Source organism: Euprymna scolopes, chromosome 3 (assembly GCF_053919585.1).
Source record: "Euprymna scolopes isolate OS-2025 chromosome 3, ASM5391958v1, whole genome shotgun sequence".
Taxonomy (NCBI): domain Eukaryota; kingdom Metazoa; phylum Mollusca; class Cephalopoda; order Sepiida; family Sepiolidae; genus Euprymna; species Euprymna scolopes.
This window is the reverse complement of record NC_136484.1, coordinates 77809117-77830872: the sequence shown is the minus strand read 5'-3', so window position 1 is coordinate 77830872 and position 21756 is coordinate 77809117. Positions and strand designations below refer to the sequence as shown.

At 33.2% G+C, this 21756-nt stretch overlaps 1 protein-coding gene across 1 annotated transcript in view; it reads left to right on the top strand.

Moving 5' to 3' along the window:
- The window catches only part of LOC145256409 (zinc transporter 7-like), a 108381-nt gene that overhangs the window by 31403 nt on the left and 55222 nt on the right, over positions 1–21756 (top strand). Inside the window, exon 3 of the mRNA XM_080115279.1 lies at positions 1217–1330. Coding sequence (XP_079971405.1) covers positions 1217–1330 — 114 coding nt within the window. The remainder of the gene's footprint in view (positions 1–1216; positions 1331–21756) is intronic.

The window sequence follows — 21756 nt, the reverse complement described above, 5'->3', positions numbered from 1 at the left end:
ACTTATATGGTTAATTTCATTGCTTAATCTTCTGTTTTAACAAAGATATAACATTTTTACTGAAAAAAATGTAAAAATGTGACAAAACGCATATGGTCTTAAAGAGAAAAACATATCCCAAAGTGCAAGGCATAAAAAAGTCTTAACTTTCTTAATTTTAATCGAATTTTTAAAATTTAATTTTTTCTTAGCTCATCAAGCTCTTTCTATGTATGCCATTATTGAAATATTTTAAGCCATTTAAATTTTTTTCATGTGTGTGGTTAATTATACAGCTCTATTTTAATCATCAATTTACAGAACTGTTTTTTAAAAAAATCCTGTTGCTTTTATTTATTTTGAATTGCAAGTAAAATTAGGTCTTGAGTATTACTGTAAAGTACATTTGCAGCTGTGGCCCCAATTTAAGAGCAGTGGGATTCTGTGTACTCTTTTACTCCAAGGTCATAATGATGTCTGGGTCATATTGAAATTATCATTTACAGACTACTTGTTTTATAAAATATATGCTACAATATCAATCTACAAACCAATAATATTAAAAACCCATGTACAGTTTTGGTATCAAATGATTCAATAACAAATTGATATGCAACAAATAGAAAAAATAGACATTTTAAAATACATATTTTGCAAATTTTTCAGAAAATTAATTTTTGTTTTTTGTTTTTGAAGATAATGTTTTAGTGTATTGTATATATATCTCGATTCCTCTTGTAATCTGATTGGATGTTTTTTTTTTTTTTTTTTTTACAAGCTCCTATCAAAATAAAACACTTTGTGAGGTGATCCCAGATTTGGTATTTAAAACATTTGCCAACTAGAAAATTTATGCTGAAGGTATTTTATGTTGTCGGCCATCATTCTGTAATTCGATATTAGACAATCTAAACTTTAATGTGAAATCTAATGAATGCAAACAATACATTGATAATCCATAAACTTTGATATACATTATAATAAAGTAAATTATAAATACAAATGTCAAAAATAAATCAAAACCACTGTACATAATCAACTTGAATCTATTTTCATGTTATTCGACTTGAATCTGTTGCATGACTCCTAACAATGTTATTTATGTTACACTCGGACGCGTGAAAGAATTTCTAAATACAATGATTAAGAGATCTACTAAAAAAACTTTATATTGTTAAAAAATAATACAAGATTGAATGCTGGATTCTGTTTCATTACAAAAATTTGTTCTTTTCAGTCTTGGTTTGATTTCTGATTCCTTCCATATGTTCTTTGATTGCACTGCATTATTAGCAGGACTAATTGCTTCGGTTATATCAAGATGGAAATCAACGGAAACTTTTTCATATGGGTGAGTATTTGGTTTATATATTTTCCTCAGATGATTATAAGATGGTTATGATATTGTGCTTAGATTGTTGTAATTAATGTAATTTTTCACAAACTTGGGATTAGTTAAAATCAGTTGCTGAATTGACAAAACAAATCCTTACTGATTTTATTTACATACTTTTTAGATGTTCGACACAAGGTAAAGTGTAGGGTTTTGATAGAAGTATCTCTGTTGAATGAACTGGATTTGACCTTGACGCACCGAAATTTTTAGTATTGTTAAGCACCTAGCCATCACCATCAGATCTTTAGTTTCTGAAAATAAACTTCTTAATAGGAAGATAACTTTGTCCATTCAAAGTTTATATTAACATTCATTATCCTTTTATTGTCAAATTATTTTAAGCAGCAACAATGTTTTCAGAAAGAAATAATTTGATAAAAGTACAGAATAATTAACACTTAGACATAAACTAAAAAACCCACTTTATATAAAGCATATTAAAATGAAATACTCCACCAAATCTGTTATATGTTTAACATGTCCTAGTAAAAATAAATAATTTAAAAAAACAAAACAAAAAAAACGCTCATGTACACACAAAGAGTAATTAAACTTGTTTGGTCCTTCTCTAATTTACACCCCCCCCCACCTGCTGATCTTTCACCCCCTTCCTTTCATGAACATTAGGCATGCAAACTTTTGGACATTGTGTTGAACATGAAACGGCACTCAGAAAGAAAGAAAAGTAATGGGTGAGTTTATCCTAATAAAGAGATGATCAAGCAATATGACAGAAATGAAAAAATACAATTGTGTTTCATCAGTCCCAGGATGCATCTCACAACTTTAAAAAGAAAATGTCCCAAAATAATGTATCTATTTCAACTTGCTTGTTGAAATCCAAAAAGCAGTATGAGTATTATTTTTAGCTCCAGACACAATGTAAATAATGCTTAAAGCATCAACAGGCCCAAAAGTGACCAAAAAGAGATTTTGACTTATTGTTGAAGAAAACTTCCATATGAAACTTTCTTATGTTCATGTGAGAATAATTTTGAGAGGAATTGGAAACCCTATTGTAGTTTAGATTACAAAATAAGAGATTGTGTATTAAAAAGAAAAGAAAAATGAGAAACCAGTCTATCTTTTTATTACAAAATTATGCATACACGTTTTCCCCCAAATCCTGCCTGTTTTTTGCCATTATTTTTATTACATAAATGAATTACAACATTAGCGAAGACTTGTGATTGTTGTCTATGTAAAGGTTCAAACCTAGGTAAAATCTTTTCTTTCAGTGAGAATAATTCTTTGTCACATTTACATGTGTTTATTTTGTAGTATGATAAAGTGTAACCAATCATACCTGTCGAGTTGTAATATGTGGAAACAAATATTTTTTTTACTGTTTAAAAAACCCCTGAGAAATCTTTTCTATATATTAAAAGTAGACAGGTTTCATCATTTTGGATTACAAATTCTCTTGTGTTAAATATTCTCTAATTTTATTGTTTCAAAAAGTCTTACAAATAATTTCCAAATGGTTTGGTAGAGAATTTAATTCTGTTGCATTTTATTTACATTGTCTTTTTTTGTTTTTGTTTTATGTTTTATGAGTTCCTGAATGTTAACTATTCAGAACTATTCATTCTAGTTGTAAATCTGTCAGTTTTCTTGTCTATTTTAACTGCTGTTTCTATTTGATCGATGAGGTAACAGCTGTCATTCATTTCTTACACAACTGCACATAAATATCATGATTCAAATACTGATAAGCATGCAAAGCCCCTCTTTCCTAATGCTTGATGAACGTCAAATTAACATTGTTTGTATTGGTTGAAACTTTATATTTGACTGACAGGGCGACTTTGCATTAGAATTGAATGAGGAAGGCCTCTGTGTATTTGTGGTTCCAATTAATATTTTTATTATTTTGAATTTCTACAATTTTCAATTTTAGTTCAATCGTGGGAAATACCTTTAAAACTTATTAAAATTTATTTTTTTAAGTGAAAGAACATTTTATTTCTTACTCTCCAGTTTCTACATTGATTCCTGGTGACCATGGCAGTAAATAGATGAACATGGCAGTAAATCTTTTAGCCATAACCTGTTTGAGATCATAATATATGTAAGTTTTGTAAATGTATTTTAGGTAGTTTCTGAATTTTAGTAAGACAGAAAAGACAACTTCTACACTAGCAAGATGCGTTTACGGGCATTGCCCAGAAAATCCTAAAACCTAAGAAGCTCACGTTTTCACCTTTTTGAAGTGCATAGAAATATTTTTACTCTACTTTTTACTTTAGTATAAATATTAAGCAGGGATGTGACATCTATGTTCTTCTGTAATTCAGAAAAGGTGGATTTCCCCTTAAATCTGATTAAAAAAAACAGTTTTTTAATAAGTTTGTTTTCTGTTTTAACTTCAGTTCATTTCTTTTTCTCTTGCATCTTTCTCTTTTTCGGTTTTTATCTTTTTCCTCATCTTGTTTTGTTTTTCCTTTGCCCTCTTTCTGAAATTTGTTAATTTTGTATACTTTTAATGATGGGGAGGTGAGAGGAAATAGAATTTAGTTTTATCAAAAATACTTCCCGTCTCCTTTACACTCTGGTCCTGTATATGATCTTAAACTATATCCGATGGTGAGACCCCAGCTTGCAGGCTTTGGGGAGTGTGGAGCCACCCTTTAATTGCCATTGCTCCCAGGTTCACTCTGACCCCGGAGTGGTAGTACCTGTTAGGGTCCCAACTATGGGTTAAATAGAAACCGACTTGAAAAAAAATATATATATATTCTATTAAAAAATTGTTCTTCAAAATCAGATAACCTGAAAAGGGTTGATATGCTGTAAAACAAAAACAACCAACCAACTTTGACACCCTTTCCCCACATTCACACTTAAAGTAGCATATTCTACAAATCTACAAACTCTTGTTAATGGTTACATATTTTTCTTATTTTTTGCACCAAACATATTTTATTGCACATGTATAAAAAAGAAATTTGAACTTTTTTTTTTTTTTTTTTTTTTTTTACAGAAAAAAATTAATTTTAACTGAATTTAATAAATTTAAAAGCACACGTGAAGTTAAAACACTTCAGTATGAAAACAAAGGCATTGTAGATTAACACCCTCCGTTACCCCCACCCTTCATCCAAATGATATCCTATTTTTCTAATCGGGGATCACTGTTGCATATGAATTAGTGGTGGGACGATTAATCGGAATCGTTAATCGTAAGAATCGTGTATTTTGGGAGGTATCGGAATCGGAATCGCATCGTTAAAAAATACCTTAATTTTCCGATTCCTTCATTACGATTCTTTTAGTCTGATGTTGAAAAAAAGAAAAACATTTCCTTATATTTCTAACCGCAAGAGAGAAATGTAGCATGTTATAAAAAGAAACCAAAGAAATTCATTATTAACAGGGCAATGCTTAGTGCCCCTCCCTTACAAGGTTTATTCATTCAGATCTATTGTAATCAAAACTACAAAAGAGTTAACTTGAAAAGAAGTATGCAGGGCTCTAAATTGCGAGTAAAAATAAAAAACGCTTATCTTTTTGGCGATAGTTTTTTTTTTACTGACAAATCTTCTAATACTGAATGAAAATGCTTTTTCAACTTATATTTTCTTAAAATAAAACGAGCAAAGTCAAATTATTTAAACAGTAAACGGTTTAATAGAACAATGTACTTTTTTTTTCTTTTTTTAAAAGAAGGCTTTTGAAAGAAATATCTCTAAAATGAAATTGATCACGTATTATTTCGCAAAGTTTTGACAGTTGTCGGCTTCTTTTGAAGTTTCAAAAAAATCGACCCCATACCTATCTCTTCCAAACCTAAAGTTATTAAATAACCCCTTAGTTTTTTTTTTTAATTTCATTGAAATAAAATCCATTTTTTAAAATTTTTTCTCCAGAAAGATAAAACCCTAAGTTTGATTATATTAAAAGTAGAATAATATAATCTTTTTTCTAGAATTTTAAATTGAAAATTAAGTGTTTTGCGTAGTTTTTTGCCGAACAAAAAAGAAATTAATATATTTTTTTTTTTCTTTTTATTCAATTTTCACCCCAAACAAGGCACAGTGCCACTTTGAAGCAGGGGGCTACTATTAGGGAATTAATTAGCGGGGTCATTATGAGGGGAGAAGAGTAGAAAGATGTTTGTTAACATTACACTTGAACTTCTGCATATCATTGCAGTTGGGAAAGCAGAATCCCGGAAGGGAGTTCCAAAGACCCGCAGTTCTGGGGAAGAAACTATTGGAGTAAAAGGCTTTCTTGCACCTAGGGATCTCTACTGTAAAGGGATGAGACTTAGTAGCTTGTCGGGTTTGTTGGGGGTAGTTACGTCGGGGAGGTACAAGTGTTTGCAGTTCGTCAGAGCATTCACCGTTAAAGTATTTGTAGAACAGGCAGAGGGATGCAACATCTCGTCGATGGGACAGAGGTTGAAGCCTAGATGACAGTTCAGGACCTATCAGGTTGGCGACTCTTTTTTGAACCCTGTCCAGGAGCGAGAGACAAGCAGCAGATGCGCCAGCCCAGATGTGACAACAGTACTCCATACATGGGCGAATGGTTGCCTTATAGAGGTATAGGATACTGGCAGGCGTAAGTAGTTTTCTAGCACGGTAGAGGGAGCCAACCTTCCTTGCAGCAGCCTTGGCAATGCTCTCAATGTATCTATTCCAGTTCATATTCCCTGTAAACGTTAGGCCGAGGAGTTTAAAAGAAGTACTTTTAGGCAATGTGTTCTTGGCCATTGCTATTGGTGGTAGAGAAGGTTTCTTGTAGTTATTGAAGGAAACAAGCTTAGTCTTAGCAGCATTGAATGTGACCAACCATTTTTGTCCCCATTCCACTACGGATTGGAGGTCGTCCTCTAGTGTTTCTGCCATTTCCTTAGATATACCCATCTCCGAAACAATATTATCAGGGAGGTCGTTTATGAATATCAGGAATAATAGAGGTCCAAGGATAGACCCCTGAGGTACTCCCGCATTTATGTCATATTGTTTGGATGTATGTACGTCGAGGACAACTTTGATTTTTCTATTACTTAAGAAGGATTTAATTACATTATGAATTCTTCCAGTGATTCCATATGATCTAATTTTCCTTAGAAGACCATCGTGCCATACCCTGTCAAAAGCCTTAGATATATCAAGGGCCACCGCTCTACCCTCCCCTGTTTTATCCAATGAACGGTATATACGTTCAGAAACTACAGTTAAGATATCTGCTGTTGAACGGGCTTGCCTGAATCCATATTGTTTGTCAGTCAGGAGTTTAGCAGCTGTTAGGTGCTGGACTAGGGCTTGATTAACTAAGGACTCAAATATTTTGGCGAAAAGCGGGAGGAGGCTAATGGGGCGATAATTTAGTGGGTCAGTTCTTTCACCAGAATTCTTGAAGACTGGTACCACAGAGGCGGTTTTCCAGCAGTCGGGAAAACAAGATTCGTTAAGGCATTTATTGTAAAGTTTGGACAGAACTGGAGCAACCTCGGCAGAGCATTTTTTTAATGGCACAGCCGGGATGAGATCTGGTCCACATGCTTTTGAGGTGAGGTTTTTTATAATAGCATGTACCTGAGAAGGGGTGATTTTCAAATCGTCAAGTGTGGCGTCTGTTCGCAGAGGAAAATATATTTTTAAAAGGTTTTGTAATCAATTAATTTTTATGTCTAAATAATATTTACGATTAATTAAATAATTTCATTTTAAAAAGTATTTATAAATAGAATTTTACTTAAGACTTATAGTTTAGCAATATTGAACCGCATCAACCATGTGTGAATTGAATACAGTCAACCAAAAAAAAAATTCAAAAGAAAATGCATATTTGCATTTTATTATGTAAACTTTTATACATTGGTTTCAAAAATTAAATTCTATAAGTTTTTTTTGTTAACTACCGGTTGGTACAATTTACCGCCCCATCCCTTTATATTTTTTTCTTTTTGTCTTTTTTAGCGGATTTTTTTTTTTTTTTTTTTTTTTACACAGTGATCCTCACTTATCAAGGCTCGGAAGCCACTCAGGGATAAGGGTTATTACAAGTACATTACGTTAGTGTGGAGATTTGATGAAGTGTTTAATTAAGGGGGTGGTTCATTAGGAATTTGTGAACATTGGACTTGAAGACATCCAAGTTGTAGTTCGGAGGGAAGCAGGCAGACGGAACAGTTCCACAGGCGTGCAGTTCTAAGAAAGAAGCTTTGTTCATGGAATCCACGTTTTGATTTAGGCACAGATATAGAGTGGGGGAAATTTTTCACAGTGGATTCAGCTAGACGGGTGTTTTTCGTGAAAGATTGGCGAGGGGGGACAAGGGATTGGAGTTCAGACGAGCACCTGCCATGAAAATAATGATAAAACAAGGATAGGCTCGCAACGTCTCTTCTGTGGGAGAGAGGTTGCAGGGTAGAGAAAAGGGCATCCCCCACTAAACCACAAAGTCTATTTTGTACAGGAGTAAAGGTCAAACCCAGAAGCTTGTCAAAACACAGGGCCTCACCCAGACGAGAACCATCCATCACAATTGATGCCAGCTGGGGATCAGAGCGTTGATGATGTAAGGATAGGAGTTTGGTTTTGGATGCATTAAAGGTAACCAGCCACATCTTCCCCCACTGAACCACACGCTCGAGATCAGAGGAGAGAGAATCCGAGAGAACTTTGTCATTTACAGCCTTTGATGTGTTGCCGTAGATGGTCGTGTCATCAGCATAGATGTCAACGAATGATTTAAGTATGTGTTTAGGGAGGTCATTGATGTAGATCAGGAAGAGAGTTGGGCCCAGAATTGACCCCTGAGGAACTCCAGCATTTATATTGCAGGCCTCCGATTTTTGTCCATCTACCACTACTCTTATGAGCCTATCGGAGAGAAATGATTTAATGATTGAGAAAACATTTCCAGTTATACCGTAGCTGGAAATCTTGTGAAGTAGACCCTTATGCCATACCTTGTTGAAGGCCTTTGATATGTCAAGAGCAATTGCCCTAGAAAGGAAGCCTTTGTCAAGAGATTCACTAATCCTGTGGGATATAACCGTCAGCACATCTGTGGTAGATCGTGTAGAGCGGAAACCATATTGTGTGTCACTAAGAAGGTTATTCCTGCTGAGGTGGTTGACTATTTCTCTATTTAATATGGATTCCAGCAACTTACTCATAACACACAGGAGACTTATTGGTCTGTACTGAGAGGGAGAGGACTTATTACCTGAATTCTTAAATACAGGGCAAACTGATGAGATCTTCCAGGGGGTCGGAAAGCACTTCTCCTTAAGGCAGCGCTTAAATAGTTTCGTAAGTATGGGAGCAAGTTCTGGTTGAAGCTTTTTTAACACTATAATTGGAATGCCATCAGGGCCAGTTGCCTTACTAGAATCTAGGTTCTTGATTAGCTTGGCGACCTCATGCACGGATATTTGTATGTTACCTAGCTTGTTCTGTGTTGTAGGAGGAAATATGGGGAGTTGATGGCCTTCGTCACATAGGGTAGAATTAGCTGCAAAGTTCTTTGCAAATAGTTTGGCCCTGTCTGACGCTGACGAGATGACCTCTGGTCCATTGATAATGGTTGGGATAGAATGCACAACGCCAAAGTCCAAAAAAAGTCTTGCATGGAAACTTTTTGAAGTTGATGAAGATGATGAGTTGAAAGCCATTTGCAAAGTCTGTCAAATTAAAATATCGCGAGGAATAAAACCATCTAACATGACCACAACCAACATGTTAAAACATTTAACTATGAAGCATCCAAATAAATTGGAGGAGCAAAATAAAAAAGAAAAGGAACAAAAAATTACCAACTAGTCACTCAGAGCAGTTTTATTAGTGAGGGTCAAAATCGCAGTGTCTTTTTTTTTTTCTTTTTTTTTTTTTTTTTTGCCTACGTCACCATCTAGGTGTCACCAATTTTTTTAACCCTCCTTAACTTCAAAGAGTAAATACAATATATACAACTAAAAAAATAACTTTTAAAAATGCTGAAAAATTCATGAAAAATTCTTTTAACTAGAAATTAAAACTTAGGTAAAGATAGCTGACTGACAGCAACAGGAGCACTGGTTAACTACTGAACCACGTGGAAAGGTGTGGGGGAGGAGGAAAAAAAGGAAATTAAATGATGATAATAAATTATGATAACCGTCTTTGAAAGGCACTAAACTCCTAAAATTTACTTCTGTAAAATTTTAGGCGGCACTCCCCGGCGATTTTTAAGCACACTCTCTCTCCAAAAAAAAAAAAAAAAAAAAAAGATTTAATTTTTAAGTTTGGGAAAGATATATTTATTATAACCGAATTCTTGTATGAAGACTGGATCTACTTTATTGGACGTTAATTTGTGAGATAAGTAATTTTTCAATGTTTAATATGTTTTTAAAGTTTCAATTATCAATTAAATTTTTTTAATTGCGTTTATTTTTCAATTTATTTAAAAAAAACAGGGTTTTAAATGTATTTTTCAAGGTAACAAGCTTCGAAAGAAGTCTAATAAAAAAAAAATCACTTAATTTTTAATTTCGACAACCCTGAGAATTTAATTATTAAAAAAAATATTGAAATGTGACATGTTTTTATTTAACATTTCTATTAGTTCAATTAATTTTCTTTCAATAATTAATTTCACTCAAACTTCACCATTTTTTTTTTATCTTTTTCTGTAATTTTGGTAATTATGTTTGCTCAATTTTATCTAGTATTTCATTTGTTTTTTATAGTGGTATCATTTTTATATGTGTTCCTTTGATATACCCTATTTCAAAATTAGTTTGGCTAAACTTATTCGTCACGTTAGAAACAACGTGTAAAAGCAATGAAAAAGTAAGAAAAAATAATAGGTGTTAACTACTCCTTGTGAATTATGGAGGTCTGAAGAACTGCCGTCACAAATACAACTATCAATAGCCAAACAAAAAATCGTTTTTGAAATTCCTTTAATTGTAACTTTTCGCTATACCTACCTTTTTGGTATAAAACACAAAAACTTTTGATTAATGGTATTTCTCATATATGGTCGTTAACTTTGGAAAGGTTATTTTGTATCTACGGCGTCATGTCACATGGTATATTGTTTTTTTTTCATTACGCACGTTCATTTATAAATTATTAAATTAAATATTTATCTTTTTTATATTTAATTAGTATATATTTTCTTTCTCTTCTGCTATATTTTTTTTATTTAATTCATTAAATCTGTTAATTATGAGGACCAAAATAATGAATCGTGTGTATTTATTCTCTAATTTTTTTGTTTTTGTTCTGTTATATAAATTCTATTTTATTTGTTTTTTCTCTGAAGGATAAATTCTATTTTCTTGGAGTTTTTTTCTGTATTCCAATTAAGTAAAATAAATTTTCTCTAAAATAAATTTTGCTAATTTTTCCGTTTAGTTTACTATATAATAATTTTATTTAAACCAAAACACGACGGTGTAGACATAAAATATCTCTTCCAAAGTTAGGGAACATATTTGGGAACTACCGACCATAAGTATAAAACTACCTGGTATATTTCAAAACAATAATTCCCTAGGAATCGGAATCGGAATCGTACTTGGTATCGGAATCGTTAATCAATATTTTCCTGGAATCGGAATCGGAATCGTATAAAAATTAGGAATCGTCCCAACACTAATATGAATTTAATGAAAAATTATCTCCTTCTCAGACCATTCCAGCATTTTTAGAGTAGTTAACCAATCTTTTTTGTTATAGGATATGAACTCTGCCATTTTTTGTCTTGAGGTAGGGGTCTACATTTTGCTTGGGCATGAGATTGCCACTTGGACTCCATGTTAGTGATAGGGTTAATGAAGTCTTTTTTTGGTGGGGGGAGGCATTTACTCAGATCTAGGGTTAGTAGTAGGGTAAGTCTTATCTGCTAACTTTTCAAGATGAAAAGTTATTCCCCACCCCCTCAAAAAACACAATTTATCTCTCAGAGCAATTTTTTTTTTTTTTTTGCTAACTAAGCTAGAATGACCTGGAAATGGGAAATCATTCAATGTTTAATTTCACATATATGCATGTGCGGAGAATGAGGAAATTGATTGGAGTGGGTATCAGATTAGGATGTTCATCTCGCTTTCAGATATTGTCATTAGCTACTCCTATGCCTATGCTAAAATAATTAATCTAGTGATAGTTCATCATCTTGTAAATGATAAACTTGTTCAGTAAGCCTGTTGATCTTTGAACGCATATGCTATACACTATACATAAGCGATGTAAAGCTGGGATGATAGTGCTTGACATATACAAAGGCTTATCATGATGCAATTATTTGTATGGTATTACAGGATGAATATTTAATATGATCAGATTGAGTCAAAAGAAAGATTCTGGTTGCCGTCGATGGTCGTACATCTAAACAACATTAGATTATTTCAAATGTTCCACCAAGATCGACTCTTGGACCATTATTTTTCCTGATGATTATAAACAACCGCCCTGATGCAATTGCGTTTCAGATGATTGTTTGCTAATCCGACACCATGCTCTCTTCTCAACATGTGAACAAATCAAACGTACATCAAAGGTGATGGCTAAATCCTTAGAAAATGACCTCTAGTCTGTAGTGGAATATGGGCATAAATGGATAACATTTAATGCTACTAAGACAACTTTTGTTTTAATGGTTATAAGAAACCTTTTCGACTATTGATTGGCATGACTAATAGCACTTTACATGAGAGTCTATTATTCAAACCACTCAGCCTAATATTCACAGGTAACATGAATTGGAACAAATCCGTAGAAGAAATTGCCAAGACTGCTGCAACCGAGTTAGAAAACTTCAGTATCCTATATCTCTACAAAGTCATCAACCAGCTATGCTTGAAGTATTGTTATCACATTAGGGTGCACCCACCACTATCCTCTCCCCCTTTGACATGATCCAAAAATGAGCCTATAATCTAATAGGTTCTACACTACGAACCCCAACTCTTGTTCCATTATCACAATGTTGCATTCCTGTGCTTGTTTTGCAAATACTTTAATAAACATCTACCCTGCTGACAGGGCCACAAATTTAATGACTGCAACCAAAACCAAGATCACCTGTTGAACTTGGGTAGCGACCTTTAATATTGGTGGCTAGATTGCAAATGATTAATATTGGTGGCTAGATTGGTATGCCATAAACTAAACCATCCAATGAACTTCAGTTATTAGTTCGGTTAGATGGGAGGTTAGAGAGACCCAATCTAATCACATGATACCCTAGTATCCATACATTCATTGCCAAACATATTATTCAGTTTAATTCTTCTAAAAAATAGAAATTGTATTTTTCCTTTTATTTTTCTCCTCAAATAGATACTAAAAGATGGTGGTTGAGTGTCAGTCACATTGAGAACAAAAAAATTACCAATGTAATTTTTTCAAAATGTAATGTCTTTCTTGGAGTATTGTTTTCTGAGAGTAATAATTAAGTAATGTACTCACTTTCACTGTGAAATTTCTTTCAAGAGCAGTGGTTATCTAAGAGCAATATATTCTAGGAATATAAATAATTACCATACCTATGGAATTATATTTGACAACTTTATAATCCACAAATGATTGGTATGCCATAAACCAAATCATCCAATGAACTTGTTGCACTTGTGCACCCCCTCCCAACATTAATACCTCCAACCAACCCAACAATCAGCTACAAGTCTCACCTTTCAGCATGACTAAAGAGGTCCCAAGATGCTGTAAATTTTTCTACTCAAATAGCTTTTTTCCACAAATTACTTTAGAATTTCCTTTGTTTCCCCGACTGTACCAACCTGCAGAAAATGTAATATGAACAAGCATCTTGCTGCATAAGTCCCCACTAAGTATGCTCTATAAATATAAACCCTTACAGTGCCACTGTAAGGGTTTGGAGAGAAATAATTAAAAAAAAAAAGATTAAAGTATTAAATTTATAAATAATTAACATCTAAACATTATTTCATAACTACAAAAGAGCACCTTCACAGCAATGTAATTAAGGTAAATAATTCTTTTTTGGGGAGAGGAGTCTATGCACAGACACTGGAAGGAAAGTAATATTCAATAGAAATGAAAAGAAATGCATTCCATCATTAATGTAATTGTGAATCTAGGAGGTCAAAAAGAAGAGAGAAACTATGCGCACTCTTTGGGTGTTAACAAAATTGGTAGAAGTTGATTTATAATTTTAGGGATAATTTTGTCTCCAAATAGCATGGTCGGTCCCATCAGCACTTCTTCACAGATGAAATCATATCAAATGATTGACAATAACTCTAACGCATTCCAAAAGTAGCAATACCAGACACCATAATATTCAGCACTGGACAAGGCACACGCTGCTACTTAATTTGACACTCATAGTTTTTAAATCAATAATAAGTACATTTCTCTCATAAAGAGTGGGGGGGAATTATTGATAGTGTTTTCAGCTAGATGAATGTTTCTTGTGAAAGTTTGGCGAGGGGGGGGACCATAGACTGAAGCTCTGTCGAACACTTTCCATGAAAATAACGATATATCAGAGACAAACTCGCAACAAGAGAAAAGGACATCTCCTACGAGGCTACGAAGTCTATTTTGCACTCTATCAAGGCAGGATAAATCCTTTCTAGCAGCTCCTGCCCAGATGTGGCAACAGTATTCCATCCTTGGACGTACCTGGCTCTTATATAGATAGAGAATTGCATCAGCAGTGAGATATCTACTGGATCGACAGAAAGATCTCACTATTTTTCCAGCGACCTTGGCAACAGATTTGATGTACGTGTTCCATTTAAGATCAGGAGTAACGGTCAAGCCCAGAAGCTTGTCAAAACTTGAGACCCCCTGAAGACGAGAGCCATTCATTTCAATTGATGCCAGATGTGGATCAGTGTTAATGATGTAAAGAGAGAAGCTTGGTTTTAGATGCATTAAAAGTAACCAACCACTCCTTTCCCCATTGTACCACATGCTCAAGATCAGAGGAGAGAGAATCGGAGAGAACTTGGTCGTTTACTGTCTTAGATGTGCTACCATAAATGGTAGTGACATCAGAATAAATGTCTACAAATGATGAAAGGATGTGATTTGGAAGATCATTAATGTAGGTCAGGAAGAGAGTTGGGCCCAAGATGGACCCCTGAGGCACTCCAGCATTAATACTGTGAGCTTCTGATTTTTGCCCCTCAACTGCTACTTTTATGAACCTATCAGAAAGAAATGATTTAATAATTGAGAAGACATTTCCAGCTATACCATAGCTAGAGATCTTGTGAAGTAAACCATTATGCCATATCCTATCAAAGGCTTTAGATATGTCAAGAGCAATTGCCCTAGAAAGGTTGCCTCTGTCGAGAGATTCGCTAATCCTATGAGAAATAACTGTAAGTACATCTGCTGTAGATCTAGCAGAACGGAAACCACATTGAGTGTCACTAAGAAGGTTATTTTTGTCGAGATGGTTGATTACTTCTGTATTTAACACAGATTCCAGCAACTTATGACGCACAGGAGACTTATTGGCCTGTACTGAGGGGGGATGGAAGATCACCTGAATTCTTATATACGGTGCATACTGATGAGATTTTCCAGGGTGATGGGAAGCTATTCTCCTTAAGACAACGTTTAAACAGTTTTGTAAGTGTGTATCAGATTGATCAAAAATAATTTGAAAAGTGACTCCTGAAAATTGGGAAGAAGACAGAAATTTAAATGAATGTCGAAATAAAGATTGTTTTCCTTTTATATTATTTCAAAACATAGTTTTTTTTTTTTGTTTGTTTTTTTTTTTACAAGGTGGTCACCACTTATCAAGGCCTGGAAGCCATTCAGGGATAAGGGTTATTGTAAGTACAGTACGTTAGTGTGGATATTTAATAAAGTGTCTACTTAATGGGGCGGTCCATCAGGAATCAAGTGCAAGAGTCATGATGCTGCATATCTCGAATGAGCAAGAGATTAAAGATGATCTGAAGAAGTGGAAGGCAGAAGAAGCAACTGAGGCATTTATTAACAGTTTGGTGCTGTACAGGATATGAGTATGCAGAATTTGGACCTTTTGGCATGAGTAACCTAAAACAAAGAAGAGATTTTGTTGTCATGAGAAACAAAGAAAAGGATATCTACACCTAGTGCAGTGCCGTCATCAAGGTCAATGTGTTCACTGGAAAGAGATTGGATGGAAAGAGATCTTGGCTTAGGAGCGAGCAAGAACTTTGTTCCTATTAAAATCAACCTATGATGTAATGCCTTCCGCAATGAATCTTATCTGATGGAAAGTAGACAATGATACTATATGCAGATGTGAGAAAAGAAGTCATAGTTTGTCAAAACATATTTTGTCCATCTGTGACTTTACACTAAATCAATATACATGGAGGCATCACCAAGTCTTGAAAATCATAAAAAAACAAACTATTCTACTGGAGAGTAAAGAAGTTTAATGAAGGAGAACTGGCAAAAATAGAGAAAATCAAGAAAATGAACTTTAATAGAATTGAAACAACATGCATGGTGAAAATTCACTCAATTAACTGAGATGGCAAGGAAAATGGAACTTAGTAACAGACCTCTAGAATACATTGGTATTCTCACTGGTCTTTACACAGCAAAAACCAACCTTGTCGTGTGGAGGGAGAAAAAGAAGGCTGGAATTATGTTGGAGTTGACTGTATCCTGGGAGGATAATTTTGCAACTGCAGAAGATAGAAAATATGAGTGATATCTACTGATTGAGTGCCATAAAAAGAGATGGAATACAGAATATTATCATTTGGTCATGGGAATTCGAGAATATGTTAAGTGAAAGCTAATCTTACGCCAACATTGTTTTTGTTGTACAAACACAGAAATAAAAAAAACTCTGTGGCATTTGTGCAGGAAGCTGTGGAGAAGGCAACATATTGGATCTGGTTAAAAAGAAGCAATGAGTGCTGGAGAGAAAATAGCTTACACCAGTATCAATATGATCTCCGGTTGGGAGAGAAGGCAGCACTTCACAGACGCAGTAAATAAGTAGGGTCTAACTCTGCAAAGTGGTTCCTCCTGATGATCATGGTACTGGATCCAATAGCAGACTTGTTAGTGCTGAACACTGAACAGCGTGTACAAATTACTAGATAAAATAATTTTTTTTCATTTGATGTATGGTTTGACAGTTTTTTATTTTTTTGTTTTTTTTTTATTTTTGCTTATAGCGATTTTATGAGTATTTCAAAGGATCTCCCTAAAATGTTGTTTTAATAACATTTTACCAGCAATGAGCATAGGTAGTTTGTAATGTGAATAATTTGCAAACTCTGAGAGAGAGATACAGAAGCGTATGCAAAATGAGTACTCGGGGTATAAGTTTGGAATATTAACTTTAAAAGTGGATATAATAATTTGAATAGATTATATTAAAATAGAATATCAAGTGATTGTTTCTTTCTGATGTCCTGTATGTAAATCTAATAGAAACAAAACTACAAACATACCATAAAGATGGCAATACTGCTGTTTTATAACTCTTCAGAATGTAAACACATATTGTTAATTATCAAGAAATCAACAAAAAGTTTTTTTGTTTTTTTTTGTATTCCAAATTTCAATTATCATAGTTTTTACTTTTTTTTTTATTAACACAATATGAATTTTTAAATACAGCATTTTTTTTTCATTTTTACATTATATTGTTTTTTTTAATTAACTATTTTAAATAAATTGGTAATCGATTTTTACTTTTGTAATTTTACCGTTTACATTTTAAAATTTTACTAATCATGCTTAGATGATTTTATTGAAATTTTGCCAAATGATGACAATTGTATTTTTTTTTTTTTTTTTTTTCAACAAAACACAATTTTGTTTCATACTAGCATGGGTGCCCGGCATTGCCCGAGTGTTTAGAGGTGTATGCTGAGCAAAAAAAAAAAAAAAAGTCAATTTTTTTAACTTTGACCCCTATTATGACCCCTTATCATTTATTGTTTTGGGCTCTAATCAAGTTATTAAGTTAAATCCATGTGCAAGGAACCTATATCTAAAATTTTAAGTGTTTAGACCCAAAATTGTTGGAGTTTGGTAGAGTTCTCAAAAGTCAAATCATTGAACTTTGACTCCTTAACAGCCAAATTTCTGGCTGAAAACCGATCACATAGATTTTCCCAAATCTCAGTACCCTGTATATCAAATTTCGAGTCTATAGCTGAAATTTGACAGAGGTATTGCGTAGGGAAATGTACACATACAGACAGATACACAGACACGTTCACTTTTATAGATATACAAGCATTTCAGCCCGGCGTTGCCCGGGTGTTTGGAGGTGTATGCTGAGCAAAAAAACAAAACAAAAAAAAACGGTCAATTTTTTAAACTTTGACCTCTATTATGACCCTTAACATTTATTGTTTGGGTTCAAATCAAGTTATTAAGTTAGATCCATGTCCAAGGAACCTATTTCTAAAATTTCAAATGTTTAGACTCAAAATTGTCGGAGTTTGGTAGAGTTCTCAATGGTCAAATTGTTGAACTTTGACCCCTTAACAGCCAAATTTCTGGCCGAAAACCGATCACATCGATTTTCCCAAATCTCAGTACCCTGTACATCAAATTTCGAGTCTGTAGACTAAAAATTGTCAGTTATTGCGTAGGGAAATGTACACAGACAGACACACAGACACGTTCACTTTTATAGATATACTAGCATTTCAGCCAGGTGTTGCCTGGGTATTTGTACGTGTCTGTTGACCAAAAAAGTAAAAAAAGAAATTGGTAGTAAGAAGGCAGGTTCGAACCCGTACCATGAAAGAGAAAAAGAACAGTGGAAAAAACCTGACGTCCTTGCGGTTACAACCACCACCAAACCTGAAGTGAATTATGTTAACATTTAGGCGAGACAGTCATAAGGAGAGATAACTTTCAAAAATATCGGCGAAAAAGGCGACCCCCCCCCCTCCTGTAGAAAAGTGCCCAGGTGAAGATATTAATGTTTTTAGTCAGTTTTTCGATATTTGTCGTATGAAAAGTCAGACTTTAAAACGATACTGATCTTAGTAAAATCCATCGCCTCTATTGAAAGTTTTAGGCAGATATGCAAACATACATACATACATACATACATTTATATATTGCTACCTAAAAATTTTCAACCCAAACAGATTAAAGCTTGCCCTATCTCTGAATACCCTTTATGTAAAATTTCAAATGTTTAGACCAGAAATTGTCTGAGTAATTTGGTAGAGACCGCAGAGTTTTTAACATTGACCCATATTATGACCCCTTAAAATTTATTGTTTTGGGCTAAAATCGAATTAAGTTAGATCCATGTCCAAGGAACCTATATCTAAAATTTCAAGTGGTTAGACCCAAAATTGTCGGAGGAGTTTGGTAGAGTTCTCAAAAGTCAAATCGTTGAACTTTGACCCCTTAACAGACAAATTTCTGGCCGAAAACTGAACACAAAGATTTTACCAAATCTCAGTACCCTGTATATCAAATTTCGAGTCTGTAGACTAAAAATTGTCAGAGGTATTGCGTAGGGAAACACAGACACGTTCACTTTTATAGATATACTAGCAGGGGTGCCCGGCGTTGCTCGGGTGTTTGGAGGTGTATGCTGTGCAAAAAAAGCAAAAAAACAAAAAAAATGGTTAATTTTTTAAAACTTTGACCCCTATTATGACCCCTTAAAATTTATTGTTTCAGGCTCAAATCACTTTATTAAGTTAGATCCAGGTTCAAGGAACCTATATCTAAAATTTCAAGTGTCTAGACCCAAAATTGTCGGAGGAGTTTGGTAGAGTTCTTAAAGGTCAAATCGTTGAAATTTGACCCCTTAACAGCCAAATTTCTGGCTGACACCCGTCACATCGATTTTCCCAAATCTCAGTACCCGGTATTTCAAATTTCGAGTCTATAATTGACAGAGTTATTGCGTAGGGAAATGTACACAGACAGACACACAGACAGACAGACACGTTCACTTTTATAGATATATAGATAGATAGATCATTGAAAGTTTATATTACTGTTACTAAACAATTCAGTTGTGTCATAGTTTATTGCTTGATTTTTTGTATCTCTTCAAAATATCGAATTAATATCGAAATTTGATTGAAATAAAATTTGTTTATTATGAGATTAACTGAAAATAGATTTGAATCGAGAAGACAAATTTTGTTTTAAAATGGCAAATTTTATGTGAACTTGATTTCTTGTTTCATTTATAAATCAATTATTGACAGGCGGCCATAGTTTAAATCTATAAAGACTCGAGCAAAAAAAAAAAATGGCTTACAAGCTGTTTCCATTTATATTTAAAATCCTCTATATAAAGCTGGTAAACCTGCCTCTCTTTCTATACCAGATGTTTTGTTTATTTGAAATCTTTGTTTTTTTTTAACTGAAAAAAAAATGGTAGTTATTTTAGTGCTCATACAGTATGGGGTACAGATGAAAATCTGATTCCAAGTAAAATTCGATATGCTTAAAAGTAATATTCAATATGCTTACATATCATGCTAAAATAAGGACCCTCACCAAAAATTAGAAAAAAAAAAATATTGAATAGAAGTTTAATCTGTGTATGTATGTGTGTGTGTGTGTATATATATATATATATATATATATATATATATATATATATATATATATATGGCAAAACGGTCGTGCGCGTTTTTATGTCCAAGAAAGGCTTTTTGCTAGGGGGGGGGGCTTGAAAGGGTTACTTTTTTCGAGAACTTTTTATATACTCCCTAGATTATAATATATATGATTTGCGAACAGACATAGTCTCTACATTTATTTTGATCAGCTTTTATAAAATTCCCAGCTATGTTTGTTCATCTGTCATGGGATGATATATTTTCTTCTTACGATATGAAAAAATCATGATTTATTACACAAAAGATAATATTAATTATCCAAATAATAACATATAGTAAAAATAAATAATATTATTAATTATAACAAAATAAAAATACTTAACATATTATATAATAATAATAATAAAAAAAATAATAAATTACTTAATTAAAAGGAAATAAAAATAAAAGATTATATAAAATAATATAAAAAGTATTACTTAAGAATTTGAATGCAAAACGTTTTTTTTGCGTCTCTGGAGATATTCAAAACATGGAAAAAAAAAAACATTCTAAACCGTTTGTTCTTGCACTTTCTCTAGCGATAGCTATAAATAGCAAAAGATCATTATTTTTAACTCAGTTATAACATAATGTTGGGACACAATGAGAGGCGACCACCTATTATAACTCCGACCGAAGGAAAACCCAAGAAAACTTGAGTTATTAAAATAACCGATGAACCAAACAAGATACAGAGAAAGATCGCTTTCATAAATAGCTGGTAAATATAGATTTTTCTGAATTATATTTGACCAAAAGCATTTATGTCTAAAAGATAAAAACATTTACTCCTAATAAAAGGTAAATAACTAGAAAACAGAGTTATCTCCCTTACACTATCGATTATAAACAACTTATTAGACATTTTGTTTTCTTTACTATTTTTGATTTTAGTTTTTCTTTTTCTTTGTTTATAAAAATTTGTTTTTCTTTTCAAATTTTCTTTTTTTTACTCTTTTATTTTTCATTGATATGTTTGTGGTGTTCTGATACCCCTAGACTAGGAACAAATCCATAACATCTTTTTCATATAAAGTGAAGCTAAATCGAAGCCAAAGTCAACTGCTTCTTGGCCTTCGTGGCCAGGACGTCTAGAAGGCAATCAGCTTTGATCAATGTGGGGAAATTCTTCATATCGAACAATTACTATTCATTTGGATACTGCCAGAGCGCCCCCTTTTGGAGGGGGAGCTGGTTTTCCACCACATTTATAAATGATCTAGCATTACAAGCGTATGCTGTATTTTCGTGGACATCGGCAATATTACGTACCTAATGTGCTTCAACAAGTCATATCTTTTTTATTTTTCGGTCAATTGTTAAAAGAATTACATTGATAGAAAGAGAATAGAATAAGCATTCCAATGTTAATTTATTCTGCTTTTATGCGTTCAATGTTTTTATGCTCCAAATGAAAAAAAAAAACTGTAAAAAATAATGACAGCAAAAAGGGAAACTGTTTTTTCAATGTTTATATTTCATGTTACATTTGGATACAAATGCATGGGGTTAAATTTGATTGGATATGGCTGAAATTTTAAAGTTTATGTAAGCATAGAAGTCCATCTCTTCTGGACTTTGATTTTTATTTTTATGACCATAGGAAGCAAAGTTATGACCGAGCAAAGTTGACAAAGAATATTTCAAAATTGATAAGATAAATCGGTATATATCATCCATTTTCATATAGATAATAGTTTCATAATTATTTTCATGTATAATATGTAAATATTAGATAATTATTAATTGTGCGGAAATTTCTTTAAAATGTTATCTTTTATAGAAATTCAATTCCGCTTAAAGGGAAACAGCTCGC